Source organism: Lutra lutra, chromosome 9 (genome assembly GCF_902655055.1).
Source record: "Lutra lutra chromosome 9, mLutLut1.2, whole genome shotgun sequence".
NCBI classification, from domain to species: Eukaryota; Metazoa; Chordata; class Mammalia; order Carnivora; family Mustelidae; genus Lutra; species Lutra lutra.
Window position 1 is genome coordinate 89,485,632 of NC_062286.1, and position 23,935 is coordinate 89,509,566.

Sequence of the window (23,935 nt, forward strand, 5' to 3'; positions counted from 1 at the left end):
AATCATGATTTTTACGATATATGTCCATTTCTGCAGGCAGTTTTTTTTCATACCTTTTAGGTGAACAAGAATCAAGTATGTTAATACTAACCTTATTAGGGCAGATTTTTGGTTCTATGAATACTTTACAAAATTTAAAATATGGAAAATTAAAAGAACTCTTAATTTTTTTTTTAGAAGTCAATGAAAGGATTCTATTTTGCAAAGCTGTATTATGAAGTTAAAGAATATGATCTTGCTAAAAAGTAAGTACCAAACTGTAAACATGCTTTAGTTTTCTAAAGTCATTCCTCACCTCCATCCGGGTATTCTTACTTGAAATGGGTGAAAATAATATGTTTTTTTAGCAGTTCTTCCTATGTATGTCCTGGAAATAAGGTATTATATCACTCCAGACTGATACAAAGATCTAGCTTCAATTCCATGGAGATTGAGCCTAGAATGAGTATTTTCTGCATGCATGCCGCTTGTTTATACTTAGGGCAAGAAATCATTAGGCTTAAAACACTTATAAGGAATAAAAGAGAACCATGCTGTTTTAAATTTCTTCCTGGTTAGATATCTGGTACTTTAATCAGCTGGAAAAATACCAGTGAATACAAAATTAAACTGTGATTTCTGGACAGGAGAATAGCTTGTGTAAAAGATCTTTGACTCAATAGATAACAGTCTGAGGCTTTGTCTCATCTCCTAAGGCCAAGAAGTTCAGTGGTCTGATTTCCTGATTTAGAGTGTGGGAAATTAGGAGGGAGGCGAGCAGACAGGTTAAAGACATTTATGGGAAGATGAAAATGCTGATAGGTAAGGAAAATAATAACACCTTTATTTAACTAGCAGCAATGGGACTGTCAACCTTGTTCCTTTTTAATATGACCCTTTTCCCTCCAGTTTTGGTTTTTGGTGTATATATAGATATATTTATTGCTTATGTATATATTTATATATAATATTTATTGAGCCCAGAAGATGCTTATTTTTTAGCTGTTAACTTGATTTAAGAAATGGATATTACCTACGTTTGTTAGTTTATTTAGTAATTTTTCCTCTGCTCTGTTTTAGCTGGGAACAGTACTATTATTAGATATTACTTTCTTGTTTAAAAGGTGAATAGTACAATAAGAAAAGGTAAATATTTACTATAATCTTTTTCTAATTTCTGTAAAACTTTTTAGTGCTTTATTGAAATATCGGGGAAAAGCAATTTATGTGTTCATTTCTTATGTATGGGTAGCATTAGAAAAAACATTTGGTAAATGTAGTAGTTAATGGTAAAATAAGTATATTGTCAATTTTGTATGTATGTGTTTATTCTTTTTATCGATACTTTAGAGTTTTTTGCATATTCTAGTTTAAGTAAATAGTGGTAGTCAATAATGAGAATAACAGTGTGGATTAGTTTAGTGTTTGCTTTGGTTTAAGATGTACTCTTCAGGTTGGAATTAAATACAGTTCTGAATGTTATAATTTGAAGATTATTTTTGTATTATTATTTTAAAACAGATATATAACTGCATATATTAATGTGCAAGAAAGAGATCCCAAAGCTCACCGATTTCTTGGTCTTCTTCATGAAGTGGAGGAAAATATAGACAAAGCTGTTGAATGTTACAAGGTAAAGCATTTAAGATTAAAATATAGCCTTTGCACAGTCACACCCATGATACCCAGAGTAATTTGTATAATAAATAATTCAAATATATTTTATGGATGTTATGAAAATAAGCATTGGTATGATAATACTATTAACACAGATTAGATCTTAAATTATTTGGCTCAAAATACACTGTAATTTAATCATTAAGTTAGCACTTGTAAAAGAGGATTAACACCCAGAAATGCTGTTCTTATGAGTGTGGTTTTCTTTCTTTTTTGGGAGCACTTACCTGATAAAAACATAATTTTTACTTAATTCATCTGCAAAATATTTCAGTACACTTTAAGTTTGACTTAAACAACTTTGAAATACCATGTTGTCTTTGGGAAAAATTTTTAAGGTGGACAGCGATGAATTTTTAACTTTTATATGGGAGCGTAGGTACTTTAGGAATCCTAACTTATTATTTCTTTTCTGGTGTCAGCGTTCGGTGGAATTAAACCCAACACAAAAAGATCTTGTTTTGAAGATTGCAGAATTGCTTTGTAAAAATGATGTTACTGATGGAAGAGCAAAATACTGGGTTGAAAGAGCAGCCAAACTTTTCCCAGGAAGTCCTGCAATTTATAAACTGAAGGTAAAAACAGAACAAAACATAGTAAAAACTGTTGGAGAAAACTTAAGACACAGCCATTTCTAATATTTGGAATTTTAAATGACTTTTCAGTAGCAAACCTTAAACCAGTATGTGTGGGAGTTGGTGGGAAATGGGTGAAGGTGGTAAAAAGGTAGAGACTTCTGTGTATAAATTCTGGGGATACGTATAGTATAGTGACTATTGTTAACCATACTGTATTGTATATTTGAAAGCTGTGAAGAGAGCAGGTAGATCTTAAAAGTTCTCATCATAAGAAAAATAATTTTTTTTTAAAGATTTTATTTATTTGAAGGGTGCCTGGGTGGCTTGGTGTGTTAAGGCCTCTGCTTTCAGCTCAGGTCAGGTCCTTTGATTGACCTCGCATTAGGCTCTCTGTTCAGGGGGGAGCCTGCTTCACCCCCTCACCCCGCCTGCCTCTCTGCCTACTTGTGATCTTTGTCAAATAAATAAAATATTAAAAAAAAATAAAGATTTTATTTATTTCAGACAGAGAGAGAGCGCTGACTCACAAGCTGGGGGGAGGGGCAGAGGCAGAGGGACAAGCAGAGTCCTTGCCAAGCAGGGAACCTGACTCAGGGCTTGATCCCACAACTCTGGGATCATGACCTGAGTTGAAGGCAGCCCCCAGGTACATCCAGAAAAGAATAATTTATAACCACGTGAAGTGATGGATGTAACCTTATTGTGGAAATCATGTCACTATATATATGCCTTAAATTGTTGTATACCTTAAATAATACAATGTTATATGTTAATTATATCTATAAGAAATTGCAGAACAAAATTTTTTTCTTCAAAACGTTTCCAAGTATATGCTTTATTAGGCACTATTATGTTTTATAAATGGCATCATTTACCCTTATGAAATCATTAATATAGGGATTTTACATTTTTATAGCTAGATGGTAGGGTTAGGATTTAAATTGAGCTCTGTCTGATACAAAATTTTTGCTTCATTGGGTGAAAGGGATGGCAATTTAGGGTTATTACGCAGGTTTTTAAGACCTGTCATCTAAAAGTAGAGTCTGGGACACCTGGGTGGCTCAGTTGGTTAAGCAGCTGCCTTCGGCTCAGGTCATGATCCCAGCGTCCTGGGATCGAGTCCCACATCGGGCTCCTTGCTCGTCGGGGAGCCTGCTTCTCCCTCTGCCTCTGCCTGCCATTCTGTCTGCCTGTGCTCGCTCTCTCTCCCTCTCTCTCTCTGACAAATAAATAAATAAAAAAATCTTTAAAAAAAAAAATAAAAGTAGAGTCTGGGGTGCCTCGCTGGTTCAGTTGGTAGAGCATGTTACTCTTGATTTTGAGGTTGAGTCCCACATTGGGTGTAGAGATTACTTAAAAATAAAATCTTTAAAGAAAAAAATGGAGAGGATTGTGTTAGGTAGGGAACAGTGAAGTTTTCAAGCAAAAGTAACAGTTTCTCCAGTATGTTATAGAGAATTACTAAAAATAATAGGAAGTTTTTACTAATGTATTGACCAATGACCAATTCTAATGTTTTTTTTTTTTTTTTTTTACTGAGTAAAATATAGTTTACCTAAGTAACTCTTTTGGAGAAGGTCTTTCAAATTTGCTAACAGAATTTTAAGTGTGTAGTTGACCGTTGAATGATGTGGGAGCTAGGTGCCACGACTCCCTGTGCAGTTGAAAATAGCCATATAATTTGGGATATCTTCTGATTTGGCTAAAGCATATTTTCCTGGGGTTGTTGCCACCCTTTTAGTATTTTACTTGCTCCTTCATACTCTTATCTGGACAAAATGACAAGGCTGGTTCTTTGAAAGAATTAATAAGATTGATAAACCCCTGGCCAGACTTCTCAAAAAGAAAAGAGAAAGGACCCAAATAAATAAAATCATGAATGAAAGAGGAGAGATCACAACGAACACCAAAGAAATACAGACAATTATAAGAACATACTATGAGCAACTCTACGCCAACAAATTTGACAATCTGGAAGAAATGGATGCATTCCTAGAGACATATAAACTACCACAGCTGAACCAGAAAGAAATAGAAAACCTGAACAACCCATAACCAGTAAGGAGATTGAAGCAGTCATCAAAAATCTCCAAACAAACAAAAGCCCAGGGCCAGACGGCTTCCCGGGGGAATTCTACCAAATATTTAAAGAAGAACTAATTCCTATTCTCCTGAAACTGTTCCAAAAAATAGAAATGGAAGGAAAACTTCCAAACTCATTTTATGAGGCCAGCATCACATTGATCTCAAAACCAGACAAGGATCCCATCAATATCCTTGATGAACACAGATGCAGAAATTCTCACCAAAATACTAGCCAATAGGATCCAACAGTACATTAAAAGGATTATTCACCACGACCAAGTGGGATTTATTCCAAGGCTGCAAGTTTGGTTCAACATCCGCAAATCAATCAATGTGATACAACTCATTAATAAAAGAAAGAACAAGAACCATATGATACTCTCCATAGATGCTGAAAAAGCATTTGACAAAGTACAGCATCCCTTCCTGATCAAAACTCTTCAAAGTGTAGGGATAGAGGGCACATACCTCAATATTATCAAAGCCATCTATGAAAAACCCACCACAAATATCATTCTCAATGGAGAAAAACTGAAAGCTTTTCCGCTAAGGTCAGGAACACGGCAGGGATATCCGTTATCACCACTGCTATTCAACATAGTACTAGAAGTCCTAGCCTCAGCAATCAGACAACAAAAGGAAATTAAAGGCATCCAAATCAGCAAAGAAGAAGTCAAACTATCACTCTTTGCAGATTATATGATACTCTATGTGGAAAACCCAAAAGCTTCCACTCCAAAACTGCTAGAATTTGTACAGGAATTCAGTAAAATGTCAGGATATAAAGTCAATGCACAGAAATCAGTTGCATTTCTTTACACCAACAAGACAGAAGAAAGAGAAATTAAGGAGTCAATCCCATTTACAATTGCACCCAAATCCATAAGATACCTAGGAATAAACCTAACCAAAGAGGCAAAGAATCTATACTCAGAAAACTATAAAGTACTCATGAAAGAAATTGAGGAAGACACGAAGAAGTGGAAAAATGTTCCATGCTCCTGGATTGGAAGAATAAATATTGTGAAAATGTCTATGCTACCTAAAGCAATCTACACATTTAATGCAATTCCTATCAAAGTACCATCCATTTTTTTCAAAGAAATGGAACAAATAATCCTAAAATTTATATGGAATCAGAAAAGACCTCGAATAACCAAAGGAATATTGAAAAAGAAAGCCAAAGTTGGTGGCATCACAATTCTGGACTTCAAGCTCTATTACAAAGCTGTCATCATCAAGACAGCATGGTAGTGGCATAAAAACAGACACATAGATCAATGGAACAGAATAGAGAGCCCAGAAATAGACCCTCCACTCTGTGGTCAACTAATCTTCGACAAAGCAGGAAAGAATGTCCAATGGAAAAAAGACAGCCTCTTCAATAAACGGTGTTGGGGAAATTGGACAGCCACATGCAGAAAAATGAAATTGGATCATTTCCTTACACCACACACGAAAATAGACTCAAAATGGATGAAGGACCTCAATGTGAGAAAGCAATCCATCAAAATCCTTGAGGAGAATACAGGCAGCAACCTCTTTGACCTCAGCCGGAGCAACATCTTCCTAGGAACATCGCCAAAGGCAAGGGAAGCAAGGGCAAAAATGAACTATTGGGATTTTATCAAGATCAAAAGCTTTTGCACAGCAAAGGAAACAGTTAACAAAACCAAAAGACAACTGATAGAATGGGAGAACATATTTGCAAATGACATATCAGATAAAGGGCCAGTGTCCAAAATCTATAAAGAACTTAGCAAACTCAACACTCGAAGAACAAATAATCCAATCAAGAAATGGGCAGAAGACATGAACAGACATTTCTGCAAAGAAGACATCCAGATGGCCAACAGACACGTGAAAAAGTGCTCCATATCGCTCGGCATCAGGGAAATACAAATCAAAACCACAATGAGATATCACCTCACACCAGTCAGAATGGCTAAAATTAACAAGTCAGGAAATGACAGATGCTGGCGAGGATGCGGAGAAAGGGGAACCCTCCTACACTGTTGGTGGGAATGCAAGTTGGTGCAACCACTCTGGAAAATAGCATGGAGGTTCCTCAAAATGTTGAAAATAGAACTACCCTATGACCCAGCAATCGCACTGTTGGGTATTTTCCCTAAAGATACAAACGTAGTGATCCGAAGGGGCACGTGCACCCGAATGTTTATAGCAGCAATGTCTACAATAGCCAAACTATGGAAAGAACCTAGATGTCCATCAACAGACGAATGGATAAAGAAGATGTGGTATATATACACAATGGAATACTCTGCAGCCATCAAAAGAAATGAAATCTTGCCATTTGCGACGACGTGGATGGAACTAGAGGGTATCGTGCTTAGCGAAATAAGTCAATCGGAGAAAGACAACTATCATATGCTTTCCCTGATATGAGGGAGAGGAGATGCAGCATGGGGGGTTAAGGGGGTAGGAGAAGAGTAAATGAAACAACATGGGATTGGGAGGGAGACAAACCATAAGTGACTCTCAATCTCACAAAACAAACTGAGAGGGTTGATGGGGGGAGGGGGGTTAGGGGGGGTGGGCTTATGGACATTGGGGAGGGAATGTGCTATGCTGAGTGCTGTGAAGTGTGTAAACCTGGTGATTCACAGACCTGTACCCCTGGGGATAAAAATATATGTTTATAAAAAAAAAATTAAAAAAAAAATAAAGCGAAACACAATAAACATAGAAAAAAAATTATGAGGAGAAAAAAATAAAAAAATTATTGGAGAAAATATATTTAGAGTACTGTATTTGTTGAAAAAAAATCCACATGTAAACAGAACTGTACATTTCAAACCTATGTTGTTCAAGGGTCAGCTGTATATTGTTTTTAATGGCTTCCCCACCTTTATTATATATATTTTGTATATGTATATGTATATAGGCATATACATATACATGTTAGAATTTATTTCATTTTACTTTATTTTAGTTTTTATTTGAGATAGAGTGAGCATGAATGGGGGGTGAGGGGCAGAGGGAGAGGGACAAACAGATTCCTGCTAAGTGCAGATCCTGACTTAGGGTTTGATCTCCGGACCGTGAGACCATGACCTGCGCTGAAGTCAAATATTTAACTGACTGAGCCATCCAAGCACCCCAGTAGAATTTATTTTGAAATAATTATATTTTTCACAAGAAGTTGGCAAGATTGTACAGAGAGGTTCTGTGTATCTGTCACCTAGCTTTCCCCAGCGGGTACTTGTTATGTAACTATAGTACAGTATCAAAATCAGGAATTTGACATTGATGTAATGTGTATGTAATTTTTCATTTTATCACGTATAGATTGGTGTAACTACCACTGCAATTAAAGTAAAAAGCTTTTTCATCATCGCAGACATCTCCCTCGTGCTACCTCTTTTATAATCCTACCCACCCCGTTTTTCCCATCATTCCTTCTTTTTTTTTTCCGAAAATTTTATTTATTTATTGGACAGACAGAGATCACAAGTAGGCAGAGAGGCAGGCAGAGAGAGGGGGGGGCTTCCCCGATGTGGCGAGCCCGATGTGGGGCTCAGTCCCAGGACCCTGGGATCATGACCTGAGCCGAAGGCAGAGGCTTAACCCACTGAGCCACCCAGGAGCCCCTCTTCCCATTATTGTTAACCTCTAGCAACTATTAATTTGTTCTCCATATTTATAATTTTATAATTTCAATGTTATATAAGTGGAATCATGCAGTATGTGGCTTTTTGAGGTTAGCCTTTTTTCATTCAGCATAATGCCCCTGATTTCAGTCCAAGTTGGGTGTGTCAGTAGTTTGTTTCTTTTATTGCTGAGGAGTAATTTGTGTATGGATGTATTCCGCAGTTTAACTATTTACTTTTTTTTTTAAGATTTTATTTATTTATTTATTTGACAGACAGAGATTACAAGTAGGCAGAGAGGCAGTCAGAGAGAGGAGGAAGCAGGCTCCCTGCTGAGCAGAGAGCCCGATGTGGGGCTCATTCCCAGGACCCTGGGATCATGACCTGAGCAGAAGGCAGAGGCTTTAACCCACTGAGCCACCCAGGTGCCCCTTAACTATTTACTTTTGATGGATATTTTGGTTGTTCCCATTTTTTTTTCCAGTATAAATCTCATATGAACAAATGTTCACAGATTTTAAAATCTGAAATATTTTTAAAAACCCTAGAGATAAATACCAGTTACATCAAGTTTTCTTGTTTCTGTAATTAAGCAGCTGGGTTTTAGATATTAATCTAAAATGTCAAGTTTAAGTGTTTAGGTTTCTTTACTTTTGTGTTAGCCTCAAACATAATTTCCTTATTGGCCTTGACAGTCCAATTTATTTGATGACAGTGATGTTAAGGAACATATATATTGATAGGAGTTTATTTTTCTTGTATTGTAAAATCCTTCTGAAGGATGTTGAGTTTCTTTAGTAACTTTATTATTTATTTATTTTTAAAGATTTCATTTATTTTTTTGAGAGAGAGAGCATGAGCAGAGGGGGAGTCTCAGAGGGTAGGGAGTAGCCGACTCCCTAATCAGCAGGGAGCTGGATGCCGGGCTGGATCCTGGGACTCAAGGATCATGACCTGAGATGAAGGGAGAGCTTAACTGACTGAGACACCCAGGTGCCCCTCTTAGTAACTTTAAAGACACTGGTGTTGGGGCACCTGGGTGGCTCGGCAGGTTAAGCCTCTGCCTTCGGCTCTGGTTATGATTTCAGGTTCCTGGGATTGAGCCCCACATTGGGCTCTGTTCAGCAGGGAGCCTGCTTCCCCCCACCTCTGCCTGTCTCTCCGCCTACTTGTGATCTCTCTCTCTTTCTCTCTCTTGTTCAAATAAATAAATATCTTTATAAAATCTTTAAAAAAAAAAGTTTTTTAAAAAAAAAGACAATGATGTCTAGGGGTGCCTAGCTGGATCATTTGGAGCCTGCAACTCTTGATTCTTGGAGTTGTGAGTTTGAGCCCCATTTTAGGTATAGAGATTACTTACATAAAAACTTAAAAAAATACACTGTTGTCTAAAGCCAAACGTCCCTTATATTAGATCTTCCCCCATTTTTTGAAATTGAAATGCATGAGACTTATAACTGTTTAACAGAGTAATTCTGTTTCTCCTAAAATTTAAGGCTTATTTAAGGTAAATATTTTTTTGGTATTTGTTTTAATGAATGAAATTAGTGAAAGGGCTTTTTCTCTTGCATATAAGAGTTTTTGAAAAGCACCCATGAAGGTGTTGATCTTTTACTTACAGAATTTTTAAAAAAGATTTATTTATTTATTTTAGAGAAAGCGTGAGTGCATGAGTCGGGTGAGGGCAGAGGAAGAGGGAGAGACTCTCCAGCAGACCCTTTGCTGAGCACGGAGCCTGGTCATGGACTTTGATCTCACAACTCTTGAGATCTTGATCTGATCTAAAACCAAGAGTCAGATGCTCAACCAACTGAGCCCCCCAGGCACCCCACAAATTTTTAAACTTACACATAAGTGAAGTCTAGGGTTTTTTTTGGAGATCTAGAAAGGCCAAGTGTAAGTTTATGGAACTGATGTGTAAGAAGGAGAGAGATTGGTGAAGGGAGAGGGCAATGAAACAGCACAATGGGGAGCTTGGTCTTTGCTATGTGGAGGGAACAGTGAAAAGGTGAGTACAGTTGGTAAGATAAAAGAATGATGGCTTCAGTTTTCTCAGTGAAGGGTGAATTGTAGTCATATGTTGAAAGTGTTGGTTGAAGGAAAGTGTGGGAAATGTGAAGAAAGTTGAGGAGTATGAAGTAACCTTTTCAGGAATGGAGAATTTGAATCTATTAGAGGTCACATATGATTTTGTTCTAGGCATTACCAGTTTGGAGACTTGAGATTATGAAAGTTAGTCAGTTAGACTGGTTGTGATCTCCCTAGAATCCCAAATGCCCCACCCCCTATTGCTCAACAGTTAATGTATAGATAGGCACAGAGAAAGCAGTTGGTAGGGTTTTTCTAAGGAAAGGTAGAGGGAATTAATTGAGGTGATCTGTAAGCAAGCAGTAATTATGGATATTAAGAATTAGGACAATTTTAGCTTGACAGTGAAGGAAAATACATGTTGTATGGAAAATTAAAACCTGGTGATACCAGTGTATTGACAGAAGCTTTCCTTCCATGTGGTAGAGACAAAGATACGTGGCTGCGAGGGCACATGTACCCACAGTGAGGTGAAAGAATAAGAGAGGTATAGTGATATAAATGGTATGACCAAAATACAGATTTTGAAGACCCACTCAGTGCTAAATGGATGGCTGACACTGGAGTATAGAGCAAAGCCATGAAGATATGGTAATTAACGAACTGAGTAGCCAGGCTATTTTTGTATCTATTCCAGTTGTATTAGTTAGTGAGGACTGTTAGGAATGGAGTATTTCCAGTTGCTCATGAGGAGGAGTGAATGGAAGAGCTGGATAGCATGTCCTTTGGAAGACAGGATTATAAGCAGGTGTGTGTGGGGGGAGATGATTTGGAGGTGAGCAATTTACTAAACCCACTTCCTCTACTTGTATATAGGCTAGCAGAGAAAAGGCCACCATGGCAGGGAAGTAATGGGGGTTATCTTGAGATAATACTCCATTTAGTAAAGGCTAGATGGTGAAGACTCTGAGAAAATAGCAAAACAGGAGAAGCTTTACAGTGGGAGCAGAGGAGGTAGGGGATTGAGTCAGAATTAGGGAGGTGCAGAACAGTTTGGAGATAAGGACTGTGGTTATGAGGGTTGGCTGGGGAGGCTAGGCTTGGGGTGGTGGCTGAGGTGTACAGGGATGTGGGGCAATAGTCCTTGAAGTCTGTGAGGTGTATATGGGCAGCTGTTGCTACTATGTCATCTCAGATGTTTCTCTCCACATAAATTTCTTGAGGTTTAGTTTCTGGGCTAGGAGCTGCTCTCTCCCATGAGATTTGGGTTATATAGGATGGTACTTCTGGTGATAATTTACTAAAGCTAGATATGGTGGAATTGTGCTCATAGGAACCATGATGTGCTTAAACTTGGACTGGTCTTTCTCTAAATTAATGATGCTCTTTCAATAGGAGCAGCTTTTAGATTGCAGAGGTGAAGATGGATGGAATAAACTTTTTGACTTGATTCAGTCAGAACTTTATGCAAGACCTGATGATGTCTATGTGAACATCCGACTAGTAGAACTGTATCGCTCAAATAAAAGATTGAAGGATGCTGTGGGCCACTGCCATGAGGCAGAGAAAAACATAGCTCTGCGTTCAAGTTTAGAATGGAATTCATGTGTTGTACAGACCCTTAAGGTAGGTAAAAACATTTGGGTCTCTACACTTTTATGCAGACAGTTAATATATATCACTTTGTATTTAAGCACTGCTCTCTAAAACTTAAATTTCTTTCATTTGTGTATAGCAGCTGTGAAATGAACCTTTTACTAGGATGTTTTCAACTTTATGATGGGTAGATTAGAGAGATAAATAGAATTAAGGTATGTATTTTTGGTGTTTTCATAGGCTGATGAAAAATTAATCTAGTTTTACAAGTATAGGGATAGGCAAAGGAGTTTATAGGCATAAAACTAATTTGGTAGTGGTTGGTAAAGTTTTATAATTGAGTGTTTTTTCTACAAAATAGGAATATCTGGAATCTTTACAGTGTTTGGAGTCTGATAAAAGTAACTGGCAAACTACTAATAAAGATTTACTTCTGGCCTATGCTAACCTTATGCATCTTACGCTCTCCACTAGAGATGTGCAAGAAAGTAGAGAATTATTGGAAAGGTATGTTGACTTAAGGAAAGTACTTCAGTGTCAATCATAGATTTTCTTTTTGTAGTGATTCAGTTCATCAGTGTAAACATCTTTACTGCATTGCTATTTCTGTAACATACCCAGGGGTAATAGTTAATACAATAAACCACTTGGAATCTTATTTCTTCTGTGGGGATATTATAATTGGTTTTGTATGACTTTGATTTTTAGAAAACTGTGTTATCGTTCAGATTATTATACTTACATATCCAATTTTGGCATGCTTAATAAAGAGTCCTGAAAATGTTCTAACTGCTGTTTCATATTTTATTTCAAAAACGATATAATCTTGTGTGAAAATCAAAATAGAATTCCATCTGTCAGATGTTGTAGTAGAAGCAGTTAGCATCACTAGTATTTTAGAGAACTCTTGCTGTTTTAGCTTAGAAACAAGATAACTAAAATATAATGTATGATTTTTCTGTTTTCCTACATTTTGATTTTGATCAAATGTGATTTAATAAAGTGGAGATATGGAAGACCATATCTCCACTTTATTAAAATAAATTTCATTGAATAAAAACATCACTCGGATTTGTATAACAGTGTTAGTTTAGAGCAGGGGTTGACTAGCTCTTGTAGGCCAAATATGGCTCATTGCCCGATTTTGTAAATACACTTTCAGTGGAACACAGCTGTGCCTCTTGTTATGTATTATCTTTAGCAGCTCATATACTATGATGGTGGAGTTGAGTAGCTATCACAGATTGTATGCCTGCATAGCCAGATTAGTATGTGGCCCTACAGAAATAGTTTGTCAGTCCCTGGTTTGGACTGTCCATTTGTTTGAAAAGTAATTCTTGTTCTCCGTCTGATGTTAGGGGATAGGATAGTTTTCTTGAAGAATTTTCTTAAGTGTCCTACGATGGTAAGGTAAGGGTAGTATCTAGAAGAATTTTAACTTTCAGATTATTTTAGAAAATATTTAGGATATTTTCTTTTGTATAACTTACATACGCAAACATTTTTGGTTACTTGAGCAAGTGAGGGTGGAAAAGGCAATTTCTTAGGAGTACTATAAAAGTAATTTAAACTTCATGGATACCCTGAAGGGGTCTTGAGAAACTCTAGGAGTTCCTGGAACCCACCTCCTATAAGCCTACTTAGAAATCATGCTTCCCATTTCTATTAAATGTTGCTTTTCTTACAAAATGAAGATTCTTGAGTTCCATTTGGATTTAGAAGCATTAATTAGTACATTTACAAATAATCGGAATACAATTTAGGCCTGTAGTTATCTATATAGTAAGAAGAGCAGTTATGTTATTGATAACCTTAATATCTTATCAGTTATTTACTTATAATTTGAAAATGACTTGTCTAATTGGAGAAATTCCAACTTCGAATTAAATAATGAAACCATGTGATCAAGAAGAAACTGGAAAATATTTTAGTTTTCCAGTTTTATTGTGGTCAGTTATGAAGAATTCACCATAGTCCGTAATCTTGTCATTTGATGTGTGATTTGTGATTGTGATTGTGATTTTTTTTGTGATTTTTTGTGATTGTGAAGAGCCTGAAATAACTGGAATAAGACCTTCTAGAGGTTAAGCTTGAAGTATAAGAAGTATGTGGAATAAAAATAAACACTAGTTGATTCATAATTTATGAAGTAGAGAATAAGGATTATTAGTTTGAATGTGGAAGATGAAGTTTGGAGTAAATTCCTTTGTTTTAATTAACTCATTATTTGCAATGCAATAGGTTTAATACCTGTTTAATAATTCAATATTGCAGTTTTGATAGTGCTCTTCAGTCTGTGAAATCTTATGTGGGTGGAAATGATGAACTCTCAACTACCTTCTTAGAAGTAAAAGGACATTTCTACATGCATGCTGGTTCTCTGCTTCTGAAGATGGGTCAGCATAGTGAAGTGCAATGGCGAGCTCTCTCTGAGCTGGCTACATTGTGCTATCTCATAGCATTTCAGGTAAGCTTTTTCTGGTTTTGGGTGCTGTTGGCATTGCACTGAGATTGTTGTATTTTGCATGGAGGTGTGTCCAGATATATTTTAAAATATGAATAAATCTGTAGAATTGAAGTCAAAATGAAATAGTTAACTTGATAGCTGAAAAATAACAAGATTTATACAGTATTGGTGAGGTGAAATAGATAATGTTGATGCATTGTTGGTGGCAGTCTGTATTGCTATGACTTAGTAACTGGAAGACCGCTTTGAAGACTTTGATCTTTTTTACTCTGCTATTTCTGGAAATCTGTAATAAGATGATCTCAAATATGGGTAAAATTTGATTCAAAAACATGGACATACATAACCTGGACAGAAACCTACTTAGTAAATTTTGTGAGATGGTTACGTAAGCTGTGATAGAAGAATGTGTTTACCATAAGCATTTATTTTTTAATTTTTTTTTTAAGATTTTTAAAAATTTATTTGACAGAGATCACAAGTAGGCAGAGAGGCAGGCAGAGAGAGGAGGAAGCAGGCTCCCTGCTGAGAAGAGAGCCTGATGCAGGGCTTAATCCCAGGACCCTGGGATCATGACCTGAGCTGAAGGCAGAGGCCTAACCCACTGAGCCACGCAGGTGCCCCTACCATAAGCATTTTATCATGTTAATTGAAAGATGTATGTATGTTAATATGTATATAACATTAATAACATATATAATAGTATATTTATCTTTGAAAACATAATTCTATTCTTTATACATAGAATATGACCTGAAGGAAATATGCCAAAATGTGAACCATTATTTTGAGATGATGAGATGCTTGGCTATTATCCCTTCCCAGTCCATTTTTGTAGTTTTTTTTTTTTGTTTTCTTTAAACAGCTTGCTTTAATTCTGAAATGAGAAGAAATAAAAGTCTGCCAGTACCCTGGCTTATAAAAATTATTAGTAGTTTTAGAGAACTGTCTTTTGATTGAGGGAAAGAAAAAAGGATTCACTGTAGAATTACTTTTAGGGAAGGCTCCTCCTTCTAGTTCATATGATACTGAATTTTTTAAAAACCCTTAACATTCAGCTCACAATGTTAAGTGTTCTTATTTGCTCAGCAGAAGCATTTAGGTTCATGAAGAATATATGTATTAGTGAAAATTAGGAAAGTTAATGAAGTTTGCTAATTTATGTAGGTTCTAAAAGGTTACTATTAATATTTTAAAGAATCTTCAAGTAGGTGACAGTTATTTTTAATGGAAACTGGAATATTAAATTTTTTAAATATATATGATTTTTAAAGTTAATACAGTCAACTGTTTTAAACTTTGACCCCTTTTAATAGTAAAAACTTAATTTCCTTCCTAAACCATTCACTCATACCTTTTTTATAAGATAATGACTGTTACCAGTTTTTTTACTATTTAGAAGTTTTTCTGCATATGCAAGCATAAAACACACCCTTTCTTTACTTAAAAAAAAAACCTCTTTTGCCTCAGTAGAGAGGCTTTATCTGCCATTTAATATCATTTCAGCACATAAACATCTACCTCACTCTCTCTCTCTCTCTCACCTAACCACACATTTCCATTGAATGGTTAAATAATGGAAACCTCCTCAATGCTTGAGTTTTATATTATCATGTTTTTGTAATTATCAAATGGTTATAAACTTACAGGGGAAGCATGGACTGGCACAGAGGTCCTAAAAAAAACCCACATTAGGCCAGCTTCTCTAATGGTAGAATTTTCAGACTCTTGATCAAGGGAATGCTGTGGTATTAGTCTATTTGCATTTCAGCTAGGCATTAAAACAAAGTCTGTCTTGAAACCATTTAATTCTGATGAGGAAGAATGGAGTCCTTTTGCACTCTTGGCTGTCCCACTTTATCCGAGGGGTATCCCTCATTAACCATACTCTTTGAAAATGTGCTGTCTACAGTGTGGCATTTGAAGGTGCTTTTACAGTAAAATGTAATTTCTCAGAAGTTAGTTTTTGTAGGCATCTTTTACATATTATCTAAATTCCTCGATTCCCAGTTTTTTCCACTTGGAATAGCGCAGCTCCAGCTAGGTTTAACCATTGGCTAACTGTTCGTCATCAAAAAAGCACAACGTAATAGAAAAGGACATCTTACTATTAGATATATGGGTATCACTAAATTAAGACCTTTGATTCTAAAATTATCAGGTTCCAAGACCAAAGATTAAGTTAATAAAAGGAGAAGTTGGACAAAATCTGGTGGAAATGATGGCCTCTGATCGTCTAAGCCAATCAGGTAATAGTAATGTTTAATTTTATTTTAAAAAGAAAAAGGAAAATTTCTCTTTTAGAGCATTTATGATAATCTGTTTAGGAGATAATTTGTCATAATCACTTATTTCTCTTTACCATATTGGGTGAGGGCAAGAGATAAAGATAGAATTAGAAGAAATTTCTCCTTCAGAAGGTAACAAATGTTTGATACTTTTTGCTCCTGGATGGAGAGAAACTCTTTAACCCCTCCTTTATCTGGCTGCTAGAGCCTCCTTCTGAATATTTTAAAGCACTTCCTGAACTAAGACTAATTAACTGATTTGCCAGACATTTAGCATTGGTAATTTATAAGATACTGCTATGGGGGATATAAAGGTGAAGAAGTCATGGATCCCTTAAGAAACTGATGACAAGTAAAGAAGATGGAAGATATATACTTAATTACTGTTAGGCTTTTGGAATTTGTAAATTTATTCCTGGTTTTGATTATTTGAGATGGATCCTAAAGGTCTATTCCATATTATCTGGTTTTGCTAAAGCAGACGCTTCTCTCAGGATGTTTGTGTAGCTAGCGAATCAAGCAGTGAACTGAAGAAACATAATGCTTTATGTAAGAAGCAGTTTTAATATAAAATTAAATGAACTTCGTATTGATCAAGTAGTATTAAAGTTACTCTAAGCTTTGTCTATGGTTAGGTTACTGGTCAAAGCATATATTGCTCCTCTATCCCACAGCTTGGTTTTTTGTAGGAGGTAGACTTCCAGTCCTTGAAGAAATGACTGCATTTTTTTTTTTTTAATATCTATCATCTATCTTTGCAAGACTGACATAGATGTATTTGCAGTGTCAGTTAGTAAAATGAGCTGTGTTTTAATGTCTTTGATCTGGATGTTCCCAAACTTGTCTGTAAATTTTCGGAGAGCTAAGTCTGATCTGACTGACAAGCAGAATTATTCCAAAGAGTAGTGTTTTTTGTTGTTGTTGTTGTTGTTGTTGTTGTTGTTGTTGTTTATCTTAAACAGCTTAATTGAGATGAAATTCACATTGTATATAATTCATATAAATGTACAACTCTTTTAGTGTGTTCATGTAATTGTGCAACCATCAGTGCAATCTATTTTAGAACATTTTCATCACCTCTTAATGAAACCTCATAACCATTAGCAGTCATTCCCCATTTTCCCCCAAACCCTCTAGTCATAGGCCACCACTAATATTCTATCTCTTTAGATTTCTTTATTCTGGACATTTTATATAAATTGAATTACACGACACGTGCATAGTGGTTTTTGAGGTTCCGCCATGTTCTAGCATATACTAAAATTTCATCCAAGAGAGTGTTTTAAAAATAGATTCCTCACCCCTCATCTGTGGAATCAATCTCTAGGAAGTGCAGCCTGGAAATAATTACCTTTTTTTTTTTTTAAGATTTTATTTATTTATTTGACCGACAGAGATCACAAGTAGGCAGAGAGGCAGGCAGAGAGAGAGGGGGAAGCATGCTGCCTGCAGAGAGCCCGATGTGGGACTCGATCCCAGGACCCTGGGATCATGACCCGAGCTGAAGGCAGAGGTTTTAACCCACTGAGCCACCCAGGTGCCCCTGGAAATAATTACTCTTTAAAAGCTTTCTCAAGGATGATTCTAAGCAGCTAGGTTTGAAAATCAGTGTATCAGATCAGAGAATTTGAGCTTGGCTGTATTCTCCTTTGGCCACTTAAATGATACACTTCCATCTAAAATGTAAATACTTTAAGTACTTTTGGCATTTTTCAGACATACTCTAGTCTCCTTCTTTTCACTCTAGCAGGTAGATAAAGATAACTGTTAAACCTGTAATCTGTGTTCATTTTTTGCATAAGCACCCTTTTTTGTTCAGTTGTAGTTGCTGGGTTGGAGGGTTAGCTCTGAGATAATCATGTTTTTTTTTTTCCGTGGGGTATATTAATGAAACTGTTGAGAGATGTGAGTAAAAATAATCTGTTTTTTAAATAATGGAAATAATTTGTTTTTCAGGACACATGCTGCTAAACTTAAGTCGTGACAAGCAAGATTTTTTAAAAGAGGTTGTAGAATCCTTTGCCAATAAAAGTGGGCAGTCTGCATTGTATGATGCTCTGTTTTCTAGTCAGTCACCTAAGGATAGATCTTTTCTTGGTAATGATGATATTGGAAACATTGATGTACGAGCGCCAGAGCCTGATGATTTGGCTAGATATGATGTTGGTAAGTTGTATCTTCTAAAGTAAACATTTTGTATCTCAGTCCTTTTATTTTAGGAGAATAAAAGCAAAAGGAGAAATAATCTCATAATCTTACTACCCAGAAATAATGACTTCATATTTCCCTGTATTCCTTGAGGTATTTTTGGGTGGGGGGGTAGGATGGTGTGAGGGGTTGGTAGTGGTAGTGATGGAATGTTATTCTTTTAAATAGTTTTTCATACTGTACATGTGATTGTCTTCTGTCATGAATTCTTTCCCTGTTTATCTGTTTCTGTAAATAACTACTTTATTGGCAATATAATTTGTTATATGAATTAGCCATAATATGCTTGTCACTTTTTGCTGTTTGAGTTCTAAGATGTTTTCATTTTTTTCACTGTGAAAAATACAGTGAAATTTCAGATTTTTCCATAGAGTTTTCTAAAACCAGAATTATTGGAGTAAAGTTGATGAGCACCTTTAAGTCTCTTGCAAATTGCCATGTTGCCAGAAAGGTTGTACCTCTTTACGCTTCTAAAAGCCCATAACTTTTTCGGTATTAAGTTTCTTGTGGAAGAAAAGATCTCTTTACTACCCCAAGGGATTAATGTTGTGGAATCCCATTGTTTTAATGACTCTGTTGAAAATCCGTTGTTTCAGGATTTCATACTGTGTGGCTTCTGTCACTACTGTGTTCTCTTGAGTTCTAGTGAGTACCTTTTTTTCTGAGATGGACTTGATGGACTTGAAAGGAGCTTTTTTTTTTTTTTTTTTTTAAAGATTTTATTTATTTATTTGACCGACAGAGATCACAAGTAGGCAGAGAGACAGGCAGAGAGAGAGGAGGAAGCAGGCTCCCTGCTGAGCAGAGAGCCTGATGCGGGGCTCGATCCCAAGACCCTGAGATCATCACCTGAGCCGAAGGCAGAGGCTTAACCCTCTGAGCCACCCAGGCGCCCGAAAGGAGCTTGTTTTTTAAAATTCCTAAATATGAAGTGTGACTGCCTTTAGTAGGAACATGAGACTTTGGTTAGCATAGAATTTGACCCAGCTTTGATACAGAAAAGCAGTTATAAAATTAAGATGCATTTATTGTGAGTAATTGGCAAAACTGATGGCACAAGCAAGATTGCCAAAACCTCAAGCCAATTTTTGCTCTTTATTTCAGGTGCCATTCGAGCACATAATGGTAGTCTTCAGCACCTTACCTGGCTTGGCTTACAATGGAATTCGTTGTCTGCCTTACCTGCAGTTCGGAAATGGCTAAAGCAGCTGTTTCATCATTTGCCCCAGGAGACCTCAAGACTTGAAACAAATGCACCCGAATCAATATGTATTTTAGATCTTGAAGTAAGCAAAGACTTTAACAAATTAAATTTTTGAATTTTGTTTAATTTTTTTCTTACCTAAATTGATTTTCTTTAAACAAAACAGGTATTTCTACTTGGAGTAATATATACCAGCCACTTACAATTAAAGGAGAAATGTAGTTCTCATTGTAGCTTCTATCAGCCACTATGCTTGCCACTTCCTGTTTGTAAACAGCTTTGTACAGAAAGACAAAAATCTTGGTGGGATGCAGTTTGTAATCTAATTCACAGAAAAACAATGTAAGTAGTAAAATAAAAACATTTCTTTAATTTACAGCCTGAGTTTTTAACTTAAAAACCTATTTAAAAACTTAATGCCTAGGTATCTAATTCTCACGTGAAGATTGAGTTTAATTTTCATGTGATTAACACACATGTAAGTTTTGAACTGTGTGTTTATAAATCAGTTTTATTAAACTTTTTTTTAGACCTGGAACCACAGCAAAATTGAGACTTCTAGTTCAGCATGACATAAACACACTAAGGGGCCAGGAAAAGCATGGCCTTCAGCCTGCCCTGCTCGTGCATTGGGCAAAATGCCTCCAGAAAACGGTGAGTTCACTGAAGTGTAAGAATTTTTAAGAACATTATCTGGTTTTTAAAAATCAGACTTTTCACTGAGTCTTAAATTCAGTTCAAAGAAATAGTATCAGCTTATTCACATTATGCCAGGTGAAATGTATTTTTTTAAATCTTGCCACAAAATGGTTAATATTCAATATATAAACACTTAGAATAGTGCCTGGCACAGTAAACATGACATAAATATTAGCTGTTATTACATAATAATTAAGTTATGATAATTATTATCCAGCCTCAAAATCTTTTTTTACCTGTTGGTAACAGAAGGTCTTATAGGTTAAGGGTGTTACAGATCTTTATAAATATTTGAGGTCTGTTCTTTGGCAAGGTTAGGTGTGGATGTTTATTAACTCTGTGACCAAACTGTGACACTCTAACAAGTTTGGGCTATGTAAAATGGCAACTTTTAAAAAACAGATGGGGTTGCCTCATTAGGTGGTATCATTGAAAGTGTTTAAAGGTTGGGTCTAGAATGATCACTGGTATTATGGTAGTTGTTTATTCCAACATTTGGAAAGTAGTTCTGTGACTTGAGATTCTGTTTTGCCTTGATTTGAAATTTTAATCAGTTGTTCAGACCATTTATAAAGGAATTTTTAGATTCTATTATTTATGTTCCTTAGGTTGTGTGCTTCTAACTTTCTGTTTTAGGGCAGCGGTCTTAATTCTTTTTATGATCAACGGGAATACATAGGCAGAAGTGTTCATTATTGGAAAAAAGTTTTGCCAATGTTGAAGACAATCAAAAAGAAGAGCAGTATTCCTGAACCTACGGACCCTCTGTTTAAACATTTTCATAGTGCAGACATTCAGGTAATGGAGGATCCCTTTGTGAATGAACTGGAGATACGGATTTCCAGTTTATAAACAAAGAAATAGAGGTATAAACTGCTTAAATCAATTGCTGGCTCTTTGATCCTTGTCTTGTTCTCAAAATCCACTAGCCGTCACAAACATGGCAGAAAAGAAGGCTGAGCTGTTAATTAGGTCCTGTAAAATCTTTGGGAAATCACTTGGGTTTGATATTCTGGGGAGAGAGGCAGCTGGACTAAAAAATTACTAAATGTTTTTAGGCATCTGAAGTTGGTGAATACGAGGAAGAAGCACACATAACATTTGCTATATTGGATGTAGTTAATGGAAATATAGAAGATGCTATGACTGCTTTTGAATCTATAAAAAACGTTGTTTCTTACTGGAATCTTGCACTGGTAAGTAGATGTTGGTATGTGAATTAATAGTGTTTTTTTTTGTTTGTTTTAAAAACCTAATTGTTGGGGCGCCTGGGTGGCTCAGTGGGTTAAGCCGCTGCCTTCGGCTCAGATCGTGATCTCAGGGTCCTGGGATCGAGTCCCGCATCGGGCTCTCTGCTCAGCAGGGAGCCTGCTTCCCTTCCTCTCTCTCTGCCTGCCTTTCTGCCTACTTGTGATCTCTGTCTGTCAAATAAATAAATAAAATCTTTAAAAAAAAAAAACAAAAAAAAAAACCTAATTGTTTTCATGAAAGCATTCTTTGTGTAGATTTTTCACAGAAAAGCAGAAGACATTGAAAATGATGCCCTTTCTCCTGAAGAACAAGAAGAGTGCAAAAATTGCCTGAGAAAGGCCAGGGACTACCTAATAAAGATTTTAGATGACAGTGATTCCAATCTTTCAGTGGCCAAGAAGGTAAGCTGCAGGCTCTTTGTACTTTCTTACTATTGCTGAATGGATGGTAAGTAGTTTTACTTTGGTTTTATATTTTGATAATTTCAAAAGTAGTAATATTTATTTTTAGTGCACAGAAATGGTGTGTAAATATTAGCATTGCTTTTGTGTCTTAGGTTTGATATTTCTTAAACTTGGGTGTCTAACTTTTCTATAAAAATACTTGATAGGGAATTTAAAAAGGTTTCTAATTTTTGTTATCTTGGCAGTGTAATGAAAGCAGATATTGCAGCCTAAAGACAATTAATTTGGCAGTTAAACATTTCACTGAAATTGAAAGTAGTTGCTGACACCTTCAGAGCATTTCTTCTCATCTTTTCCATTTGCTATGGATTATCTTTTTTTTTTCTGTCAGCAGTTTGAGACTGTCATGTTGGTATTAAATTCATTTGTGTTCAACCTTCCAAGTATTTTGTTGATTAATTCATGCTGCTGCTCTTACGTTAAGATTGATATTGTCTGTCTTATCTCTTACATAAGATTGATATTGATACTGTCTTTCTAGTGTCTGTGTTTCTCTCTCCACTCAAAATTAATAAAAATCATGGGGTGCCTGGGTGGCTCAGTGGGTTGGGCCGCTGCCTTCGGCTCAGGTCATGATCCCAGGTCCTGGGTTCGAGCCCCACATCGGGCTTTCTGCTCAGCAGGGAGCCTGCTTCCTCCTCTCTCTCTGCCTGCCTCTCTGCCTACTTGTGATTTCTCTCTGTCAAATAAATAAATAAAATCTTTAAAAAAAAAAAAAAAACAAAATTAATAAAAATCAGTAGCTTATTTTGTTCATGTGGAAAAACTTCCCAAGTTAACATTCCTCTACCATTATTATGGTTAACAGAAGAGTTAGACTTTAGAGTCAGAAGACTTTAGATTACACAACGGTTTCATGTGTGTTCCTATGTTAAGTATAAAGTGCTTATTACACAAAAGTGAACATAAAAGCAAATTAGTAAGATAAAGTTTTTGTATTTATTTCAGAGTTGCTAGTTTATTTTTGCAAACTAAAGCCTTTGATTCGGTGCCCTTTTTTTTTTTAGTTGCCTGTGCCAGTGGAGTCTGTAAAAGAGATGCTTAACTCGGTCATGCAGGAACTTGATGACTATAGTGAAGGAGGTCCTTTTTATAAAAATGGTTCTTTGCGAAATGCAGATTCAGAAATAAAACATTCTACACCATCTCCCAGCATATATTCTCTATCACCAAGTAAAAGTTACAAGGTAAGTAGAAAGAAATGAATCACTTCATTGCAGAATGTTTCTGTTCTAAATGTTTTAAATACTTTCTTGTTATTTTTTTTAGTATTCTCCCAAAACACCACCTCGATGGGCAGAAGATCAAAATTCTTTATTGAAAATTATCTGCCAACAAGTAGAGGCCATTAAGGTAAATCACTTAATATCTCTAAACTGTGCTTCTCTTAAGGCCAAGATTTCTTCCTTGACCACTCCCTCACCCCCTTGTAAAACTGTCCAAAATGTCCCTTTGGTGTGCTACTAGAGTCATACTATTTTGTATAGTTTACCTTGACACTTAACCATATTATTTTTCTCATTTTTTAATTTTAGTTTTTTAAACTTTAATTCCAGTGTAGTTAACATAGCGTTAACATTAGTTTCAGGTTACAGTATAGTCACAGTATAGTGACTCAGCAGTTCTGTATGTTGCTTGGTGCTTATGTAGATAAATGTATTCTTTTTAATTTTTTTCCAGTTTTTAAATTTAAATTCAATTAAGTTAACATATATTATTAGTTTTAGGAGTAGAATTTAGTGATTTATCAGTTGCATATAACACCCAGTGCTCATCCTATATCAAGTGCCCTCCTTAGTG

General features: G+C 35.9%; 1 protein-coding gene across 2 annotated transcripts in view; it reads left to right on the plus strand.

Annotated features, from left to right (window-relative positions):
• The window catches only part of LOC125108400 (E3 SUMO-protein ligase RanBP2), an 80,938-nt gene that overhangs the window by 25,414 nt on the left and 31,589 nt on the right, over positions 1–23,935 (plus strand). For both annotated transcript variants that reach the window (XM_047744164.1, XM_047744165.1), the window contains exons 2-17: positions 178–245; positions 1,501–1,612; positions 2,079–2,231; positions 11,354–11,584; positions 11,916–12,061; positions 13,829–14,021; positions 16,183–16,270; positions 18,266–18,475; positions 19,622–19,803; positions 19,888–20,063; positions 20,252–20,375; positions 21,057–21,218; positions 21,479–21,616; positions 21,926–22,072; positions 23,143–23,322; positions 23,405–23,488. In XM_047744164.1, the coding sequence (XP_047600120.1) occupies positions 178–245; positions 1,501–1,612; positions 2,079–2,231; positions 11,354–11,584; positions 11,916–12,061; positions 13,829–14,021; positions 16,183–16,270; positions 18,266–18,475; positions 19,622–19,803; positions 19,888–20,063; positions 20,252–20,375; positions 21,057–21,218; positions 21,479–21,616; positions 21,926–22,072; positions 23,143–23,322; positions 23,405–23,488 (2,394 nt within the window). The remainder of the gene's footprint in view (positions 1–177; positions 246–1,500; positions 1,613–2,078; positions 2,232–11,353; positions 11,585–11,915; positions 12,062–13,828; positions 14,022–16,182; positions 16,271–18,265; positions 18,476–19,621; positions 19,804–19,887; positions 20,064–20,251; positions 20,376–21,056; positions 21,219–21,478; positions 21,617–21,925; positions 22,073–23,142; positions 23,323–23,404; positions 23,489–23,935) is intronic.